Source organism: Eschrichtius robustus, chromosome 18 (genome assembly GCF_028021215.1).
Source record: "Eschrichtius robustus isolate mEscRob2 chromosome 18, mEscRob2.pri, whole genome shotgun sequence".
NCBI classification, from domain to species: Eukaryota; Metazoa; Chordata; class Mammalia; order Artiodactyla; family Eschrichtiidae; genus Eschrichtius; species Eschrichtius robustus.
Genome location: NC_090841.1, coordinates 67,591,747 through 67,608,853, shown reverse-complemented (window position 1 = coordinate 67,608,853; position 17,107 = coordinate 67,591,747). Strand labels below are relative to the sequence as shown.

The window sequence follows — 17,107 nt, the reverse complement described above, 5'->3', positions numbered from 1 at the left end:
CCCTGATACCAAAACCAGACAAAGATGTCACAAAGAAAGAAAACTACAGGCCAATATCACTGATGAACATAGATGCAGAAATCCTCAACAAAATACTAGCAAACAGAATCGAGCAGGACATGAAAAGGCTCACACACCATGATCAAGGGGGGTTTATCCCAGGAATGCAAGGATTCTTCAATATACGCAAATCAATCAATGTGATACATACACCACATTAACAAATTAAAGGAGAAAAACCATATGATCATCTCAACAGGTGCAGAAAAAGCTTTTGGCAAAATTCAACACCCATTTATGATAAAAACCCTCCAGAAAGTAGGCGTAGAGGGAACTTTCCTCAACATAATAAAGGCCATATATGACAAACCCACAGCCAACATCGTTCTCAATGGTGAAAAACTGAAACCATTTCCTCTAAGATCAGAAACCAGACAAGGTTGCCCAGTCTCACCACTATTATTCAACATAGTTTTGGAAGTTTCAGCCACAGCAATCTGAGAAGAAAAAGAAATAAAAGGAATCCAAATTGGAAAAGAAGTAAAGCTGTCACTGTTTGCAGATGACATGATACTATACATGGAGAATCCTAAAGATGCTACCAGAAAACTACTAGAGCTAATCAATGAATTTGGTAAAGTAGCAGGATATAAAATTAATGCTCAGAAATCTCTTGCATTCCTATACACTAATGATGAAAAATCTGAAAGAGAAATTAAGGAAACGCTCCCATTTACCACTGCAACAAAAAGAATAAAATACCTAGGAATAAAGCTACATAAGGAGACAAAAGACCTGTATGCAGAAAATTATAAGACACTGATGAAAGAAATTAAAGACGATACAAACAGATGGAGAGATATACCATGTTCTCGGACTGGAAGAATCAACATTCTGAAAATGACTATACTACCCAAAGCAATCTACAGATTCAATGCAATCCCTATCAAACTACCACTGGCATTTTTCACAGAACTAGAACAGAAAATCTCACAATTTGTATGGAAACACAAAAGACCACGAATAGCCAAAGCAATCTTGAGAAAGAAAAATGGAGCTGTAGGAATCAGGCTCCCAGACTGCAGACTATACTACAAAGCTACAGTAATCAAGACAGTATGGTACTGGCACAAAAACAGAAATATGGATCAATGGAACAGGATAGAAAGCCCAGAGATAAACCCACACACGTACGGTCAACTTATCTTTGATAAAGGACGCAAGAATATACAATGGAGAAAAGACACCCTCTTCAATAAGTGGTGCTGGGAAAACTGGACAGCTACATGTGAAAGAATGAAATTAGAACACTCCCTAACACCATACACAAAAATAAACTCAAAATGGATTAAAGACCTAAATGTAAGGCCAGACACTATAAAACTCTTAGAGGAAAACATAGGCAGAACGCTCTATGACATAAATCACAGCAAGATCCTTTTTGACCCACCTCCTAGAAAAATGGAAAAAAAACAAAAAGAGACAAATGGAACCTAATGAAACTTAAAAGTTTTTGCACAGCAAAGGAAACCATAAACGGGACGCAAGGCAACCCTCAGAATGGGAGAAAATATTTGCAAATGAAGCAACCGACAAAGGATTAATCTCCAAAATTTACAAGCAGCTCAGGCACCTCAATATCGAAAAAAACAAACAACCTAATCCAAAAATGGGCAGAAGACCTAAATAGACATTTCTCCAAAGAAGATATACAGATTGCCAACAAACACATGAAAGGATGCTCAACATCACTAATCATTAGAGAAATGAAAATCAAAACTACAGTGAGGTATCACCTCACACCAATCAGAATGGCCATCAAAAAATCCACAGACAATACATGTTGGAGAGGGTGTGGAGAAAAGGGAACCCTCCTGCACTGTTGGTGGGAATGTAAATTGATACAGCCACTATGGAGAACAGTATGGAGGTTCCTTAAATATACTAAAAATAGAACTACCATGCGACCCAGCAATCCTACTACTGGGCATATACCCTGAGAAAACCATAATTCAAAGAGTCATGTACCACAATGTTCACTGTAGCACTATTTACAATAGCCAGGACTTGGAAGCAACCTAAGTGTCCATCGACAGATGAATGGATAAAGAAGATGTGGCACATATATATAATGGAATATTACTCAGCCATAGAAAGAAATGAAATTGAGTTATTTGTAGTGAGGTGGATGGATCTAGAGTCTGTCATACACAGTGAAGTAAGTCAGAAAGAGAAAAACAAATACCATATGCTAACACATATATATGGAAATCTAAAAAAAACCCAAAATGGTTCTGCAGAACCTAGGGGCAGGACAGGAATAAAGACGCAGACATAGAGAATGGACTTGAGGATACAAGGAGGGGGAAGGGTAAGCTGGGACGAAGTGAGAGAGTGGCATGGACATATATACACTACCAAATGTAAAATAGATAGCTAGTGGGAAGCAGCTGCATAGCACATTGAGATCAGCTCGGTGCTTTGTGACCGCCTCGAGTGGTGGGATAGGGAGGATGGGAGGGAGACGCAAGAGGGAGGAGATATGGGGATACATGTATATGTATAGCTGATTCACTTTGTTATAAAGCAGAAACTAACACACCATTGTAAAGTAATTATACTCCAATAAAGATGTTAAAAATAAATAAATAAAATGCTTTACTTGATTTGAAACAAAAACTTTTCATTAAGGGCTCTAAGGCTCACTTCTTTTAAAAATCATCTCATTTAAATGTTTATAGCATAATGTCACATGAAAAAGACCACAAAACAAAATATATGAAAGCAAAATATATATATATATATATATGAAAGGATTCTATACAATTACTGTATTTGCCTTAGTTATCTTCCAAAAATAGGGCACTGCCTTTATTCAAGGTCCTTACAACATCTAGCAGGAATCTCTCTCTGCTACTTCAACTTGAACAAAGTTGGGTAAGCAGGTATCCTAACATTTACTAAACAGCTTAGGGGTCACAGAGGATCATTTTATATTTAGGCATATATGTCACATGTATGTCTGCTGTAGGTAGACTATGTATACTGCATACATGCATAGAATATGTATATATATGTATGCATAAAATACACACTCATATATATGCATAGATAAAAGTCTGAAAGGTGTAAATCCATAACAAGCAGTGATTACCTCTGGATGATATGAGATTTATAATTTAAATTTTCTACCTTATTTATCTTTTCTAACTTGTCTACAACAAAGAAAGTTAAAATTTTTATTTTTATATTCCACTGTACTGGTGTCAACAGCAGAACTCTTTCCTTATACGGTATAGTTTTCATGTTCCACCAAGAAAGAATAATTTTCAGGTTCTCTGCCGTTTTTCTAAAATTGCCAACATTTCCAGGTACTCTGGTAAACTTGTTTTAAACAAAAGGATGTTAAACAGGTGCTAACTGCACATATAACAACTTTTAGGTATCGCAAATCAAATTCCTTAAAGATTTACCTTCATCGTACATTTCTTCTATTAAATACGCCTCTGCTCGGTCTTTCAGAGCGTTCACATTGTCAGGTTCCATCTGTAAAACTTCCGAACACACTCGAATAGCTTCAACAGGCTTCTCATCCTAACAGTAAGTGTGAGGAAAGAATTTATGGTTGTTCTCCATATGTCAATTTTTTACATTTCTGGGAGTGAGTCAACAGTTACCTTAGAAAAGCAGTGGCAAATCCTTTCTTTTGAACGAATTGTATATTCAGAAACACTTGGCTCTGTTTTCATGACAGATTCATATTTGCTGGTCGCATCTGTGTATCTGTTAAGTGAGCAAATCATGATGAGTAAAAAATGAAATTCTATTTCCAGAGCTAAAGAAAGGACCCTCTACTCTTCACTATATGTTATTTAATCAATTGACCTGAATGAGCACATCCCTTCAAAGACTGCTTCTACCTTATCAATCTACAGTAGCAAGGAAGGTTCTCTCTGCAATTAGGAGTTGGGAGATAAAACACATGACCACAGAAAATGTATATGGATAAATCAAAGCATACCTGTGAGTACCCATCAAATCAAATGATGAATTCTCTACAGAAAAGTGCTCATGATTTTGAAACTAAGGAAAAGACTTTGTTAAAGTCTGACTATACAAAGCACTTTCAGCAAAACAGAGATCAGGTTTTATTTCTTGGTTACTACACACTTTGATGAAATAACAGAGCCCATTACATGTTATTTTATATAACAAATATCAATATCCAAATCTAAGTACACTGTAATTTCTTGCAGAAGAAACCTGCCTTTTTTTTTTTTTTTGGAGATTTCAACAGTTTTCTATTCATTTAGCTGTATGTGTATATGTATGTGTGAGGATATGTAGTTTTATATAGTTTTATCACATGTGTAGATTCGTGTAACCATCACCACAATGAAGATACAGAACTATTCCACCTCTACAAGGTTTCTTCATGCCATCCCTTTATAGTTACACATTATCCTGCTCCCTAACCCTTAGCAATTTCTAATCTGTTTACCATCTCTATAATTTTATTTCATGAATGCTATATAAATGTAATCATACAGTAGGTAACCTTTTTTTTTTTTTAATTTTATTTATTTTTGGCTGCATTGGGTCTTTGTTGCTGCGCGCGGGCTTTTCTCTAGTTGCGGCGAGCAGGAGCTACTCTTCGTTGTGGTGCGCGGGCTTATTGCTGTGGCTTCTCTTGTTGAGGAGCAAGGGCCCTATGCGCACGGGCTTCAGTAGTTGTGGCACGCGGGCTCAGTAGCTGTGGCGCACAGGCTTAGTTGCTCCGCAGAGAAGAAACCTGCTTAAATACCCAACATTACTAGCTTTCTAAGAACAATAAAAGCTATTTCAGCATTTTGTTTAACTGGTGAAAAGTACTAGTCATGTTATGCACTGTTACTTTCCTCATTAATGGCAAACTGTTGGGTTGGCCAAAAGGTTCGTTCAGTTTTTTCCATAAGATGGCTCTAGTAGCACTTAGTTGTCTTTAACTTCATTCGAAACAATTATGTTAGATTGTATGTGACAGCTGTCATATATCAGTGTACATTTAAAAAAAGATCTAAATTGGTGAATTTTTGTGTAGCCATTTTAATGTTGAAGATGGAAGGAAAAAAGCAACATTTTCAGCATATTATGCTTTACCATTTCAAGAAAGGTAAAAACGCAACTGAAATGCACAAAAAGATTTGTGCAGTGTATGGAGAAGGCGCTGTGACCGACTGAACGTGTCAAAAGCGGTTTGCGAAGTTTCGTGCTGGAGATTTCTCGCTGGACAATGCTCCACGGTCGGGTAGACCAGTTGACGTTGACAGCGATCAAACTGAGACATTAACTGAGAACAATCAACATTACACCACGCGGGAGACAGCCGACATACTCAAAATATCCAAATCAAGCGTTGAAAATCATTTGCGCCAGCTTGGTTATGTGAATCACTTTGATGTTTCGGTTCCACGTAAGTTAAGCGAAGAAAACCTTCTTGACCGTATTTCCACTTGCAATTCTCAACTGAAACGTAATGAAAACGTTCTGTTTTTAAAACAAATTGTGACGGGCGATGAAAAGTGGATACTGTACAACAATGTGGAACGGAAGAGATCGTGGGACAAGCAAAATGAACCACACAACCACACCAAAGGCTGGTCTTCATCCAAAGAAGGTGATGTGTATACGGTGGAATTGGAAGGGAGTCCTCTATTATGAGCTCCTTTTGGAAAACCAAACGATTAATTCCAACAAGTACTGCTCCCAATTAGACCAAATGAAAGCAGCACTCGACGAAAAGCATCCAGAATTAATCAACAGAATACGCATAATCTTCCATCAGGATAACACAAGACCGCATGTTTCTTTGATGCCCAGACAAAAACTGTTACAGCTTGGCTGGGAAGTCCTGATTCATCTGCCATATTCACCAGACATTGTACCTTCAGATTTTCATTTATTCCGGTCTTTACAAAATTCTGTTAACAGAAAAAATTTCAATTCCCTGGAAGACTGTAAAAGGCACCTGGAACAGTTCTTTGCTCAAAAAGGTAAAAAGATTTTGGTAGATGGAATTATGACGTTGCCTGGAAAATGGCAGAAGGTAGTGGAACAAAAGGGTGAATACATTGTTCAATAAAGTTCTTGGTGAAAATGAAAAATGTGTCCTTTATTTTTAGTTAAAAAACCGAAGGCACTTTTTGGCCCACCCAATGCAAGCTATATTTACATTCCATTGAGGCATATTATTCCCCAAGTGCTGCAATCTTCAAATTTAAATGTCACTGTATTAAAATACAGGTTTAAATACAAAACTTAAAGGAAAAGCTAGACATCAATGTCAAAATCCTAGTTGGGATACTGTTCTATAGATTTCCAAGATGGTACAATTGTAGGAAACTATACAGAGTATGCAAGACCTCGCTCTATTTCTTAAAACTACGTGCGAAACTACAATTAGAAATTAAAAGTTCAATTAGAAAATACTGCACTTCACTTAAAAAAAAAAAAAAAAAAAGGTAGCTTCTGGAAAGGTAGAGTAGATGTACCTTCCCCAATTCCTCTAGCTAGATACCTGTGTAAATACCCTGGACATTATATGTACTTTTTTTTAATATGAAAAGACTCAGAAAGGGGGAGATAAGAAAATTACGGTCCCACCCCCACCAATATCAGCAGGTCAAGTGGAGAGCCTAGACTTCTTCCCTGGTGAGCCTGTAATGAGGTGTGTCCACACTCAGCCAAGGCGGTGTCGGAAAATGCCACGTTGGGAGCCAGAACTTTCATCCATGGCCAGAACTGAGTCCCCAAAACTCTTACCCACACCAAGCAATCGTGAGAATCCCACACCTCGAATAGCAATGAAGGCCAACTGGGAAACTTCTACCTCAATCTGGCAGTTAACGAGGTGGTGCCTGCCCCCGAGCCCCTCATGCTCACTTTGCTGGAACAATGTCAGAAAAAGCCACCCAAAAAAGAAGATTTAAATAAAAAACAGTATCTTATAAAATGAACATATCCAGGTTTCAATTAAAAACTAATCATCATACCAAGAAACAGGAAGATCTCAAACCAACACCAAGAGGACAGAGATGTTAAAGCAGCCATGAAAAAAGCAGCAATTAACAAACATGTTTAAAACAAATGAAAAAATAGAATGCCTCAGCAAAGAAATGGAAAGTCTCAGCAAAGAAATAGAAGATATAAACATTCCAAATAGAATTTTTAGAACTGAAAAGTATAAAAACTGAAATAAATTGCTCACCACATGTGCTCAAGAGCAGAATGCAGGGGACAGAGAAAAGAATCAGTGAATTAGAACAATAGAAATTACCAAATCTGAACAACAGAGAAAACAAACTGAAAAAGAAAAATAAACAGAGCCTCAGGGACTGTAGGGCTAAAACAAAAACTCTAACATTTATGTTAATCAGAGTCTAAGAAGGAAAACAGAAAGAGGGCAGGGCTGAAAAAGTATTCCCAGAAATAATGGCTGGAAACGTCCCAAAATTTGACAAGAGACATAAACCTACATATTCTAGAAGGTAAGGATACGTCAAACAGGATAAACACAAAGAAATCCATGCTGAGATATATCATAATTAAACTTCTGAAAACTAAACACAAGGAAATAATCTGGAAAGCAGTCAGAGGAAAATAACTCCTTATCTTTAGGGAAAAAAACAATTAGAATGACAATGGATTTCTCATCAGGAACCACGGAAGCCAGAAAGAAATGGCACAATATTTTTCAGCGGCTGTAACAAAAGAACTGTTAACCCAGAATCCTGTACTGAGAGGAAATGTCTGCATACTCTGTATACATCGCTATCGCTCTAGATATATATTACCTTTTAATAATCAATTTATGTGCCTGTCTCCCACACTAAACTACCAGCGCCTTAAGACCAAACACTACTAGGCATATTCATTTCTGCACCCCCCAGTACATAGTCAGTGCCTGATACAGGAGAAATTCAGTAAATAGTTGGTGAAATATAAAATAAATCTGCTGGTAAGAATACTATGCAGGGACTTCCCTGGCGGCACAGTGGTTAAGAATCCACTTGCCAGTGCAGGGGACACGGGTTCGAGCCCTGGTTCAGGAAGATCCCACATGCCGCAGAGCAACTAAGTCCACGTGCCACAACTACTGAGGCCGCGCGCCTAGAGCCCGTGCTCTGCAACAAGAGAAGCCACCGTAATGAGAAGCCCACACACTGCAACAACCCCGCTGGCTGCAACTAGAGAAAGCCCGCACGCATCAACGAAGACCCAACGCAGCCAAAAATAAACAAACAAATAAATAAATTGTAAATAAACAAATAAAAAAAAGAATACTACACAGTTACCATTATTTACATTCTGCCTTATTCAAAAAGTGTACAATTGTGGTAGTTTTGCTAAGGCCCAATGCCATCTAAGATACTCCACCCTCAACGGCAAGGAGTAAGAGCAAGCAGTTCAGTTGTTCTTTTGCGGCCACAACCAGACATATGAGGGAAGGTGAGATCCTCTACCCAAGCACAGTCTTACCTGCCTTCTTTGATGAGCTCTTCAGCTGACTTAATCAGTTTATTAAGTTTCTTGACTTGTTTATAGTGTGCAAAACACCTTTTATGATCCTGGTCAAGTTTAAGACATTCACGAACTTCACTGTTCATGTATTAAAAACAGGAAAATACTCCAAGTCAAAATAATCAATAAATGGTTTTTTATACTAAATATAGAAATCACAACAAAAGGTATTTTTTGTCTGTAACAATTAAAATATACTGACAATTTATCATACACTGTTATATACAACATTGTATTATGCACACACATTTATTAATTCAAATTCAAATGACTTAAGTAGAGATATATAACAAACACTATTTTGCTTCTGCAAATGTAATACCCTCCTATTTATTTTACTAAGCATACTTCATGAAAAGAACTAATATGGAAGCAGAACAACTTAGAGATAACACAAAATTATAGATATATAAAAAAGCCTTAACCATAATTTTATTAATTTAAATTTAAAAAGAAAATGGGAGTATTCTTACTGCAAACAATAAAAACATGAGGAGATGTGTACGTTACTAGAACTGACCTGAGAGACAGTTCATGGTCTCCTAGCTCATAGTACAGTGTGCTGATTTTATAGAATGCCTCAGTATTATCATTCTTCAATTTTGAAGCAGCTTTTAAGTCACTTATCGCTTTCCTAGGTTCCCCTTCTTTTATAAAACATTCAGCTCGAAGTTCCCGTAGTTCTGCATCCCAAACACAAACCTTGAGAAACAAAAGAACTAGACTTAAAGAAACAGTAAATTATGCACATTCATACTTGCACCTGACATATTTTATCTACATATTTATCAACATAAAACATCCTCAGTTAATGTGATGACTTCTATATTGTAAGTAACATTAAAAAGTCTGATACAATTTAGATGTGACAAAAATAATGAGATGTGACAAAATAATTTCTCCAAAGATGTCTTAAATAAATTCCAATGGGGTAAGGGATGTATATACCAACAAGGCCCTTTTCCTACCCCTTTCAGTTATATAATTCTAAAACACTGAAAGTAAGAAAACATGGTATTTACTATTAGAAGGTGGTTCCCAGTGAAGTATATTTGATTTTTTTTATATAAATTTATTTAATTTTTTATTTTTGGCTGTGTTGGGTCTTCGTTGCTGCGCATGGGCTTTTCTCTAGTTGCAGCGAGCGGGACTACTCTTCACTGAGGTGTGCGGGCTTCTCATCGCGGTGGCCTCTCCTCTCCTGTTGCAAAGCACGGGCTCTAGGCACGTGGCCTTCAGTAGTTGTGGCTCACGGGCTCAGTAGTTGTGGCTCGCGGGCCCTAGAGCGCAGGCTCAGCAGTTGCACACGGGCTCAGCTGCTACGCGGCATGTGGGATCTTCCCAGACCAGGACTCGAACCCGTGTCCCCTGCACTGGCAGGTGGATTCTTAACCACTGCGCCACCAGGGAAGCCCTACTGTATTTGATTTTGAAGAGAATATTTTCTAACTGGATTTTTATACTTAACAATTCTAATTTCTAGTCTCAAAAAATAAAATCTAGGCTCTAAATTCACAAAATATTTTTATTCTACCAGTAACTATATTAAATGATCTTTTACAAAATGTTACCTCCTTGAAATTAAATCCTCATATCACAAAAATAAAGAGAAAAACAATTTGAGAAGGCTGAAGCTTCACTGTTTCCATTTTATCAAAAAGTTGACAATGTTTAGTAAACCACTAGTATTCTTCAAAATGTAAACCCAAATGCTCACCAATAAGACCTGTGTAAGTGTCTTTATATATTTCTTAGAGCTGTATTAAAGTCATGTCAACTTTTCACATAGAGTAAGGTATCAAAATCAACATTGTATATAAACTAAATACAACAAGCTAGGTCAAGATGGATAGTCTAATTACTGGAAGGTAAAAATCGTAACTTTGTATTTCCTTGATAAAGCATTAACAAAATAATTTAGTAAACCGTGAATTCCACTGAAACCACACCACACGATTTCCTCTATAAAACTATCAAAAAGTGGCCATTCTACATACATCACGAGTTTATTGCCAAGATTAGACTACACAAAGTGCTATGAAAATGATAAATAAATATGAATTATGACTGCTTCCATTTGAATATTCTTTTAGACTTCCTTCTGAAACCATTACATCCTTTGTCATTAAGTCCTTGCTGAGGCAGATTTAGATTTCCCTATCTAGAACCCTCTGGATCCTATCAACTCTTCATCTGCCTTCTTCCCTAGAAACTTCTCACTCTAAACATTCATCTTTCCTCCCAAACATCATTTTTCCTTTTTCTTCAACCAACTCTTTCATCTTTTACCCCATTAACTAACCTCTAGAGTTTTCTTGCCCTTCCCCCCAAAAATGCAAAATCAAACAAAAACAGCAAAGCAGTCAATGTATAAAGATATGCAACTCCCACTCCATAGCACCTTCAGTATATTTACTGAAAATTTCAGTCCCAAATTTTTTTCTGTATAAACACCATCTTTCAATTAAGAGCTGAAAACCCCAGGGTCAATCTGATTTTATGCTATCTAGGTTTTTTGTGGTATATAACATGTCAAAGTATATACACATACCTTATAGTAAAAAGCAGTGTTAGGCATGTCAGCTGCAAGAGCAAAAAAAAACTTACCTCTAAAATCTTATCAAGGAAGGTTATAGCAGCAATATAATCTGAGCTTTCAAAAGCATCAAGTGCTTGTGAACGCAAACGCTGCATTTCATCAGATTTGATAAGTTGGGATTGGGCTTCTTTTTCTTCATTTTCACTTGGATTTGATTTGAGCTATAACAATAATAAGAAATTAAACAGGGTTTTTAATCTCTTGAGTGTAATACCCATAATATACAATGATCTGACCCTTCCTAACACTCCAGTTCATCGGGGGGAAGGGGTAAGGAGACACTGGCACAACTGGCTTCTCCAGTGACTTGTTCCCCGGTGCTGATCGCTGTGGGAAGCAGCAGCGAAGGCATCCTTATTCCCACCGATATGGTGCATGAGAGCAAGCAGTGGAGCTAGAGTCAAAAGAGCTGGGTCGCCAAAACTTCCCTGGAAGCAAATATATTTAGGAATGTGGAGAGGTAGAGAAGAATGAAAGAAAGCACCTTTCACACTTTGTTACATATAGCTCTGCAGAAAAACTTGAGTTTTATGTGTTTTGCCTTCTAGTTATATTTGTTAAGTATTTAGTTTTAAGTATAAAATAATTTTATCACAATAATGAAAAGCATAGGGAAACTGAAGGAGAGGGCAGTTTTTTAGAGGTTATAAGATAAAAAAGATTTGATACCAGAGGGTTTGAGGTATAATAAGAAAGGAAGACTTTACAGGGAAAAATAAGAGAGTAACATCTTATTAAAAAGGCTTATGACATGGTTTTAGGAGGTTTACACATTGTCTCTTTTTTTAAACATCTTTACCAAGGTATACTTTATATACCATAAAATTCACTCATTTGAGTGTGCAATTCCATGACTTTTAATAAACTTACGAAGTATGCGACCATTACCACAGTTTTAGACTGTTCCTGCCACCTCAGTAAGATCCTTGTGTCTGCTTACAGTTCATTCCTGCCCCCAGGCTGGCCTCATATGCACAGTCAACTCTTAACAATTTCTTCCTCCAGATGGAAAAATCTTAAGCCTAACGGCGCAGAAAAATTGGGTGCCTACATTAAAAAGCTACTGATTTTTTGGAAAGATTTTTCTTTAAGATTACAGTTTATATGTAATAATTCCTGAAATCTAATATTCCTACCAAGATGGGAATTGTAGTTTATGGGTTCCCCTTTTGGGTGAAGTACAGACACCAGTAGGTTATTTCTAGAAATACCTCCCCTTCAGTTGACCGATCACACTGCTTCCCCTTCAGTGGACTCATGTTTTAAAAACACCCCCACTAGCTACCTGGTAGGAAAGGATACTCCGAATGAGAAAACTTAAAAATATTAACTCTTGGTAAAGGGACTGTATTTCTCCATTTTGTCTTTTGGATACTTTAGGTATTCTTTTCTGTCCGTTTAATCTTTGGCTTTTGAAGGAATGGCTAGGACTCCAAGCATTCATAGGTAACTGGGAAGTGGTAACCTTAGCTCACTAAGGAGGAGGATTTTCCCTGCATGACTGAATTTACAAGTTGAAGGAAGCTACTTTGGGCTATGGAATGCTTGTCTTTGTTTTATCATCCTCAGGGTAGTCTTGAATACTTCTAATAAACCACACTGGAAGGAGTATAAGTGTATATGTGCTGTCACTTTGGTCTGGGTAAAAGTAGATGTTTAGTGATAACTTGTTTCCACGATGATGATGATGATGACGATGATATGTCAGGTATCCAGCATTATAATTCAACATCTGTATACACTACAAAGTGATCACTCCCACAAGTCTAGTTACCATTCATCATTATACAGCTGACCCCCTTCACCCATTATACCCAACCCCCAACCCCCTTCCCCTCCAGTAACCACTAATCTAGTCTCTGCAACTATGAATAAATTTCATTTTGTTTGTTCGTTTGTTTTTTTAGATTCCACATATGAGTGAAATCATACAGTATTTGTCTTTCTCCATCTGATTTATTTTACTTAGCCTAATATACTCAAGATCCATCCATATTGTCACAAATGGAAGGATTTCTTTTTTTATAGTTGAATAGTATTCCACTGCCTATACATACTACATCTTCTTTATTTGTTCATCCATCAATGGACACTTAGGTTGTTTCCATATCTTGGCTATTGTAAATAATGCTGCAGTGGACATAGAGGGGGCCACATATATTGGTAACTTGTTTCCTATATGTACACTACTGCCCCCTTTTGGACAGAATGTATTAGAGATTGCCTCTTCTGGATGGAATTTGCATCTTTTCTCTCCCAAACTTTTACAGTCTATTCTCTTCAACACAATCTTTTTTGTAGGAAGGTGAGGGAGGGGAAGGCCCTAAACCTCGAGGGTGAGGATGGAGGGCTCAGCCTCACTCCATGGTCAAATAATGGGAATGGGAAAGAAGGAGTGAGCTCTGGTCATCTGGGCTTCTTTGGGGCTGGGAGGGAAAAGGAGAAGAGGGGGAGATTCTTCCAAGGAGGTAAGAAAGGAGTCTGAGAAACAAACTAAGGACATACAACTCAGGAGAGTTTCAAAGAGGGTTAAGTGAGATGAAGCTTTTCACTCTTATCCCAAGGTTGCTGACTCCTCCCAACTGCCCTCTCATGTTCCAGGATACTTACATGTGGAGAGTGAACCCTGCTGATATTTCCCTCCCTCCTTTTGTCATGTTTCTTGATATCCCTTCTTTTCTTTGGTGCTTTACATTTCTGACTCTTTCAGCCAAACCTTTATCTGTAACAGTACTTTATTTCTTATGTACCATGGTCACTATCTTTTGGAGAAAAAATCATAATAATGAACACAGATGCAAAAATCATCCACAAAATGCTAGCAAACTGACTCCAGCAACACACTGAAAGGCTCATACACCATGATCAAGTGGGGTTTATTGCAGGGATGCAAGGAGTTTTCAACATCTGCAAATCAACACAATATATCACACATTGACAAGTCAAAGAATAAAAACTATATGATCATCTCAATAGATACAGAAAAGACTTTTGGTAAAATTCAACATCCACTTGTGATTAAAAAAAAACTCTTCCGAAAGTGGGCATAGAGGGAACATACCTCAACATAATAAAGGTCACACATGACAAACCCACAGCCAACATCACATGCAATGGTGAAAAGCTGAAAGCATTTCCTCTCAGATCAGGAACAAGACAAGGATGTCTACTCTCACCACTTTTATTCAAGTCCTAGCCACAGCAATCAGAGAAGAAAAATAAATAAAAGGAATCCAAATTGGAAAAGAAAAAGTAAAACTGTCACTGTTTGCAGATGACATGAGGCTATACATAGAAAATCCTATAGATGCTACCAGAAAACTACTAGAGCTCATCAATGAATTCAGTAAAGTTGCTGGATACAAAATTAATAAAAATAAATCTGTTGAATTTCTATATACTAGCAATGAAATATCAGAAACAGAAATTAAGGAAACAATCCCATTAACTATCACATCAAAAAGAATAAAATATCTAGGAATAAACCTAGCTAAAGAGGCTACAGACCTGCACTCTGAAAACTGTAAGATGTTAATGAAAGAAACTGAAGATGACGTAGATGGAAATATATACCATGTTCTTGGATTGGAAGAATTAACATTGTTAAAACAACCATAGAACCCAAGGCAATCTACAGATTCAATGCAATCCCTACCAAATTACCAATGGCATTTTTCACAGAACTAGAACAAAAATTTTTTTAATTTGTATAGAAACATAAAAAACCTCGAATAACCAAAACAATCTTGAAAGAGAACAGAGCTGGAAGAATTACACTCCCTAACTTCGGACTATACTACAAAGCTACAGTAATTAAAACAGTATGGTACTGGCACAAAAAACAGAAATATAGATCAATGGAACAAGATAGAAAGCCCAGAAATAAACCCATGCACTTATGGTCAATTAATCTGCAACAAAGGAGGCAAGAATATACAATGGAGAAAAGACAGCCTCTTCAATAAGTGGTGCTGGGGAAACTGGACAGCTACATGTAAAAGACTGAAATTAGAACATTCTCTAACACCAAATATAAAAATAAACTCAAAATGGATTAAAGACCTAAATGTGAGACCGGATACTATAAAACTCCTGGAGGAAAACGGAGGCAAAACACTCTTTGACATAAATTGCAGCAATACTTTTTGGATCCATCTCCCAGAGTAATGGTAATAACAACAAAAATAAACAAAAGGAACTTAATTAAACTTAGAAGCTTTTGCACAGCAAAGGAAACCACAAACAAAATGAAAAGACAACCAGCAGATTGGAGGAAAATATTTGCAAATGATGCTACAGACAAGGTATTAATTTCCAAAATATACAAACAGTTCATACAGCTTAAAATCAAAAAAAAACAAACAACCCAATGAAAAATGGGCAGAAGACCTAAATAGACATTTCTCCAAAGAAAACATACAGATGGTCATCAGGCACATGAAAAGATGCTCAACATCACTAATTATTAAAGAAATGCAAATCAAAACTACAATAAGGTATCACTTCACACCAGTCAGAATAGTCATGATTAAAAAGTCTACAAATAATAAATGCTGGAGAGGGTGGGGAGAAAAAGGAATCCTCCTACAAAGTTGGTGGGAATGCAAATTGGTGCAGCCCACTATGAAGAACAGTATGGAGGTTCCTTAAAAAACTGAAAACAGAGTTATCATATGATCCTGCAATCCTACTCCTGGGCATATAACCAGAGAAAACTCTAAATCAAAAAGATACATGCACCCCAATATTCATAGCAGCACTATTTATAACAGCCAAGAAATGGAAGCAACCTAAATGTCCCTCAGCAGATGAATGGATAAAAAAGATGTGGTGTGGAGATAGATACATACATACACACACACACACACACACACACACACACGAAATAGAATATTACTCAGCCATAAAAGGAATGAAATTGGGTCATTTGTAGAGACATGGAAGGACCTAGAGACTGTCTTACAGAGTGAAGTAAGTCAGAAAGAGAAAAATGAATATGGTATATTAATGCATATATGTGGAATCTGAAAAAATTGGTACAGACGATCTTATTTACAAAGTAGAAAGAGAGACAAAGACATAGAGAACAAACATATGGATACCAAGGGGGAAGGGGGTGGGTGAATTGGCAAATTGGGATTGACATATATACACTAGATAACTAGGGGGCACCCCTATAGATAGATAACTAGGGGGCACCCCCAATAGATAACTAGGGGGCACCTTCAATATGGCGGAGGAGTAAAACGTGGAGATCACCTTCCTCCCCACAAATACATCAAAACTACACCTACATGTGGAACAACTCCTACAGAGCACCTACAGAACACCTACTGAACGCTGGCAGAAGACCTCAGACTTCCCAAAAGGCAAGAAACTCCCCACGTACCTGGGTAGGGCAAAAGAAAAAAGAAAAAACAGAGACAAAAGAATAGGGACGGGACCTGCACCTCTGGGAGGGAGCTGTGAAGGAGGAAAAGTTTCCACACACTACGAAGCCCCTTCACTGGCAGAGATGGGGGGAGGGCGGGGGGAAGCTTTGGAGCCATGGAGGAGAGCGCAGCAACAGGGGTGCAGAGGGCAAAGCAGAGAGATTCCCGCACAGAGGATCGGTGCCGACCAGCACTCACCAGCCTGAGAGGCTTGTCTGCTCACCCGCCAGGATGGGCGGGGGCTGGGAGCTGAGGCTTGGGCTTCGGAGGTCAGATCCCAGGGAGAGGACTAGGGTTGGCTGCATGAACACAGCCTGAAGGGGGCTAGTGCGCCACAGCTAGCTGGGAGGGAGACCAGGAAAAAGTCTGGACCTGCAAGAGACCATTGTTTCGGGGTGCACGAGGAGAGGGGATTCAGAGCACCGCCTAAACGAGCTCTAGAGATGGGCGCGAGCCACGGCTATCAGCGTGGACACCAGAGACGGGCATGAAATGCTAAGGCTGCTGCTGCAGCCAC

The 17,107-nt window shown here is 37.9% G+C and overlaps 1 protein-coding gene across 1 annotated transcript in view; it reads right to left on the bottom strand.

Annotated features, from left to right (window-relative positions):
* Nucleotides 1–17,107, bottom strand: part of DNAJC3 (DnaJ heat shock protein family (Hsp40) member C3) — an 88,092-nt gene that overhangs the window by 25,482 nt on the left and 45,503 nt on the right. The window contains exons 5-9 of the mRNA XM_068526977.1: nt 11,167–11,319; nt 9,080–9,261; nt 8,518–8,637; nt 3,678–3,783; nt 3,474–3,594 (exon numbers count right to left, since the gene is read on the bottom strand). Coding sequence (XP_068383078.1) covers nt 3,474–3,594; nt 3,678–3,783; nt 8,518–8,637; nt 9,080–9,261; nt 11,167–11,319 — 682 coding nt within the window. The remainder of the gene's footprint in view (nt 1–3,473; nt 3,595–3,677; nt 3,784–8,517; nt 8,638–9,079; nt 9,262–11,166; nt 11,320–17,107) is intronic.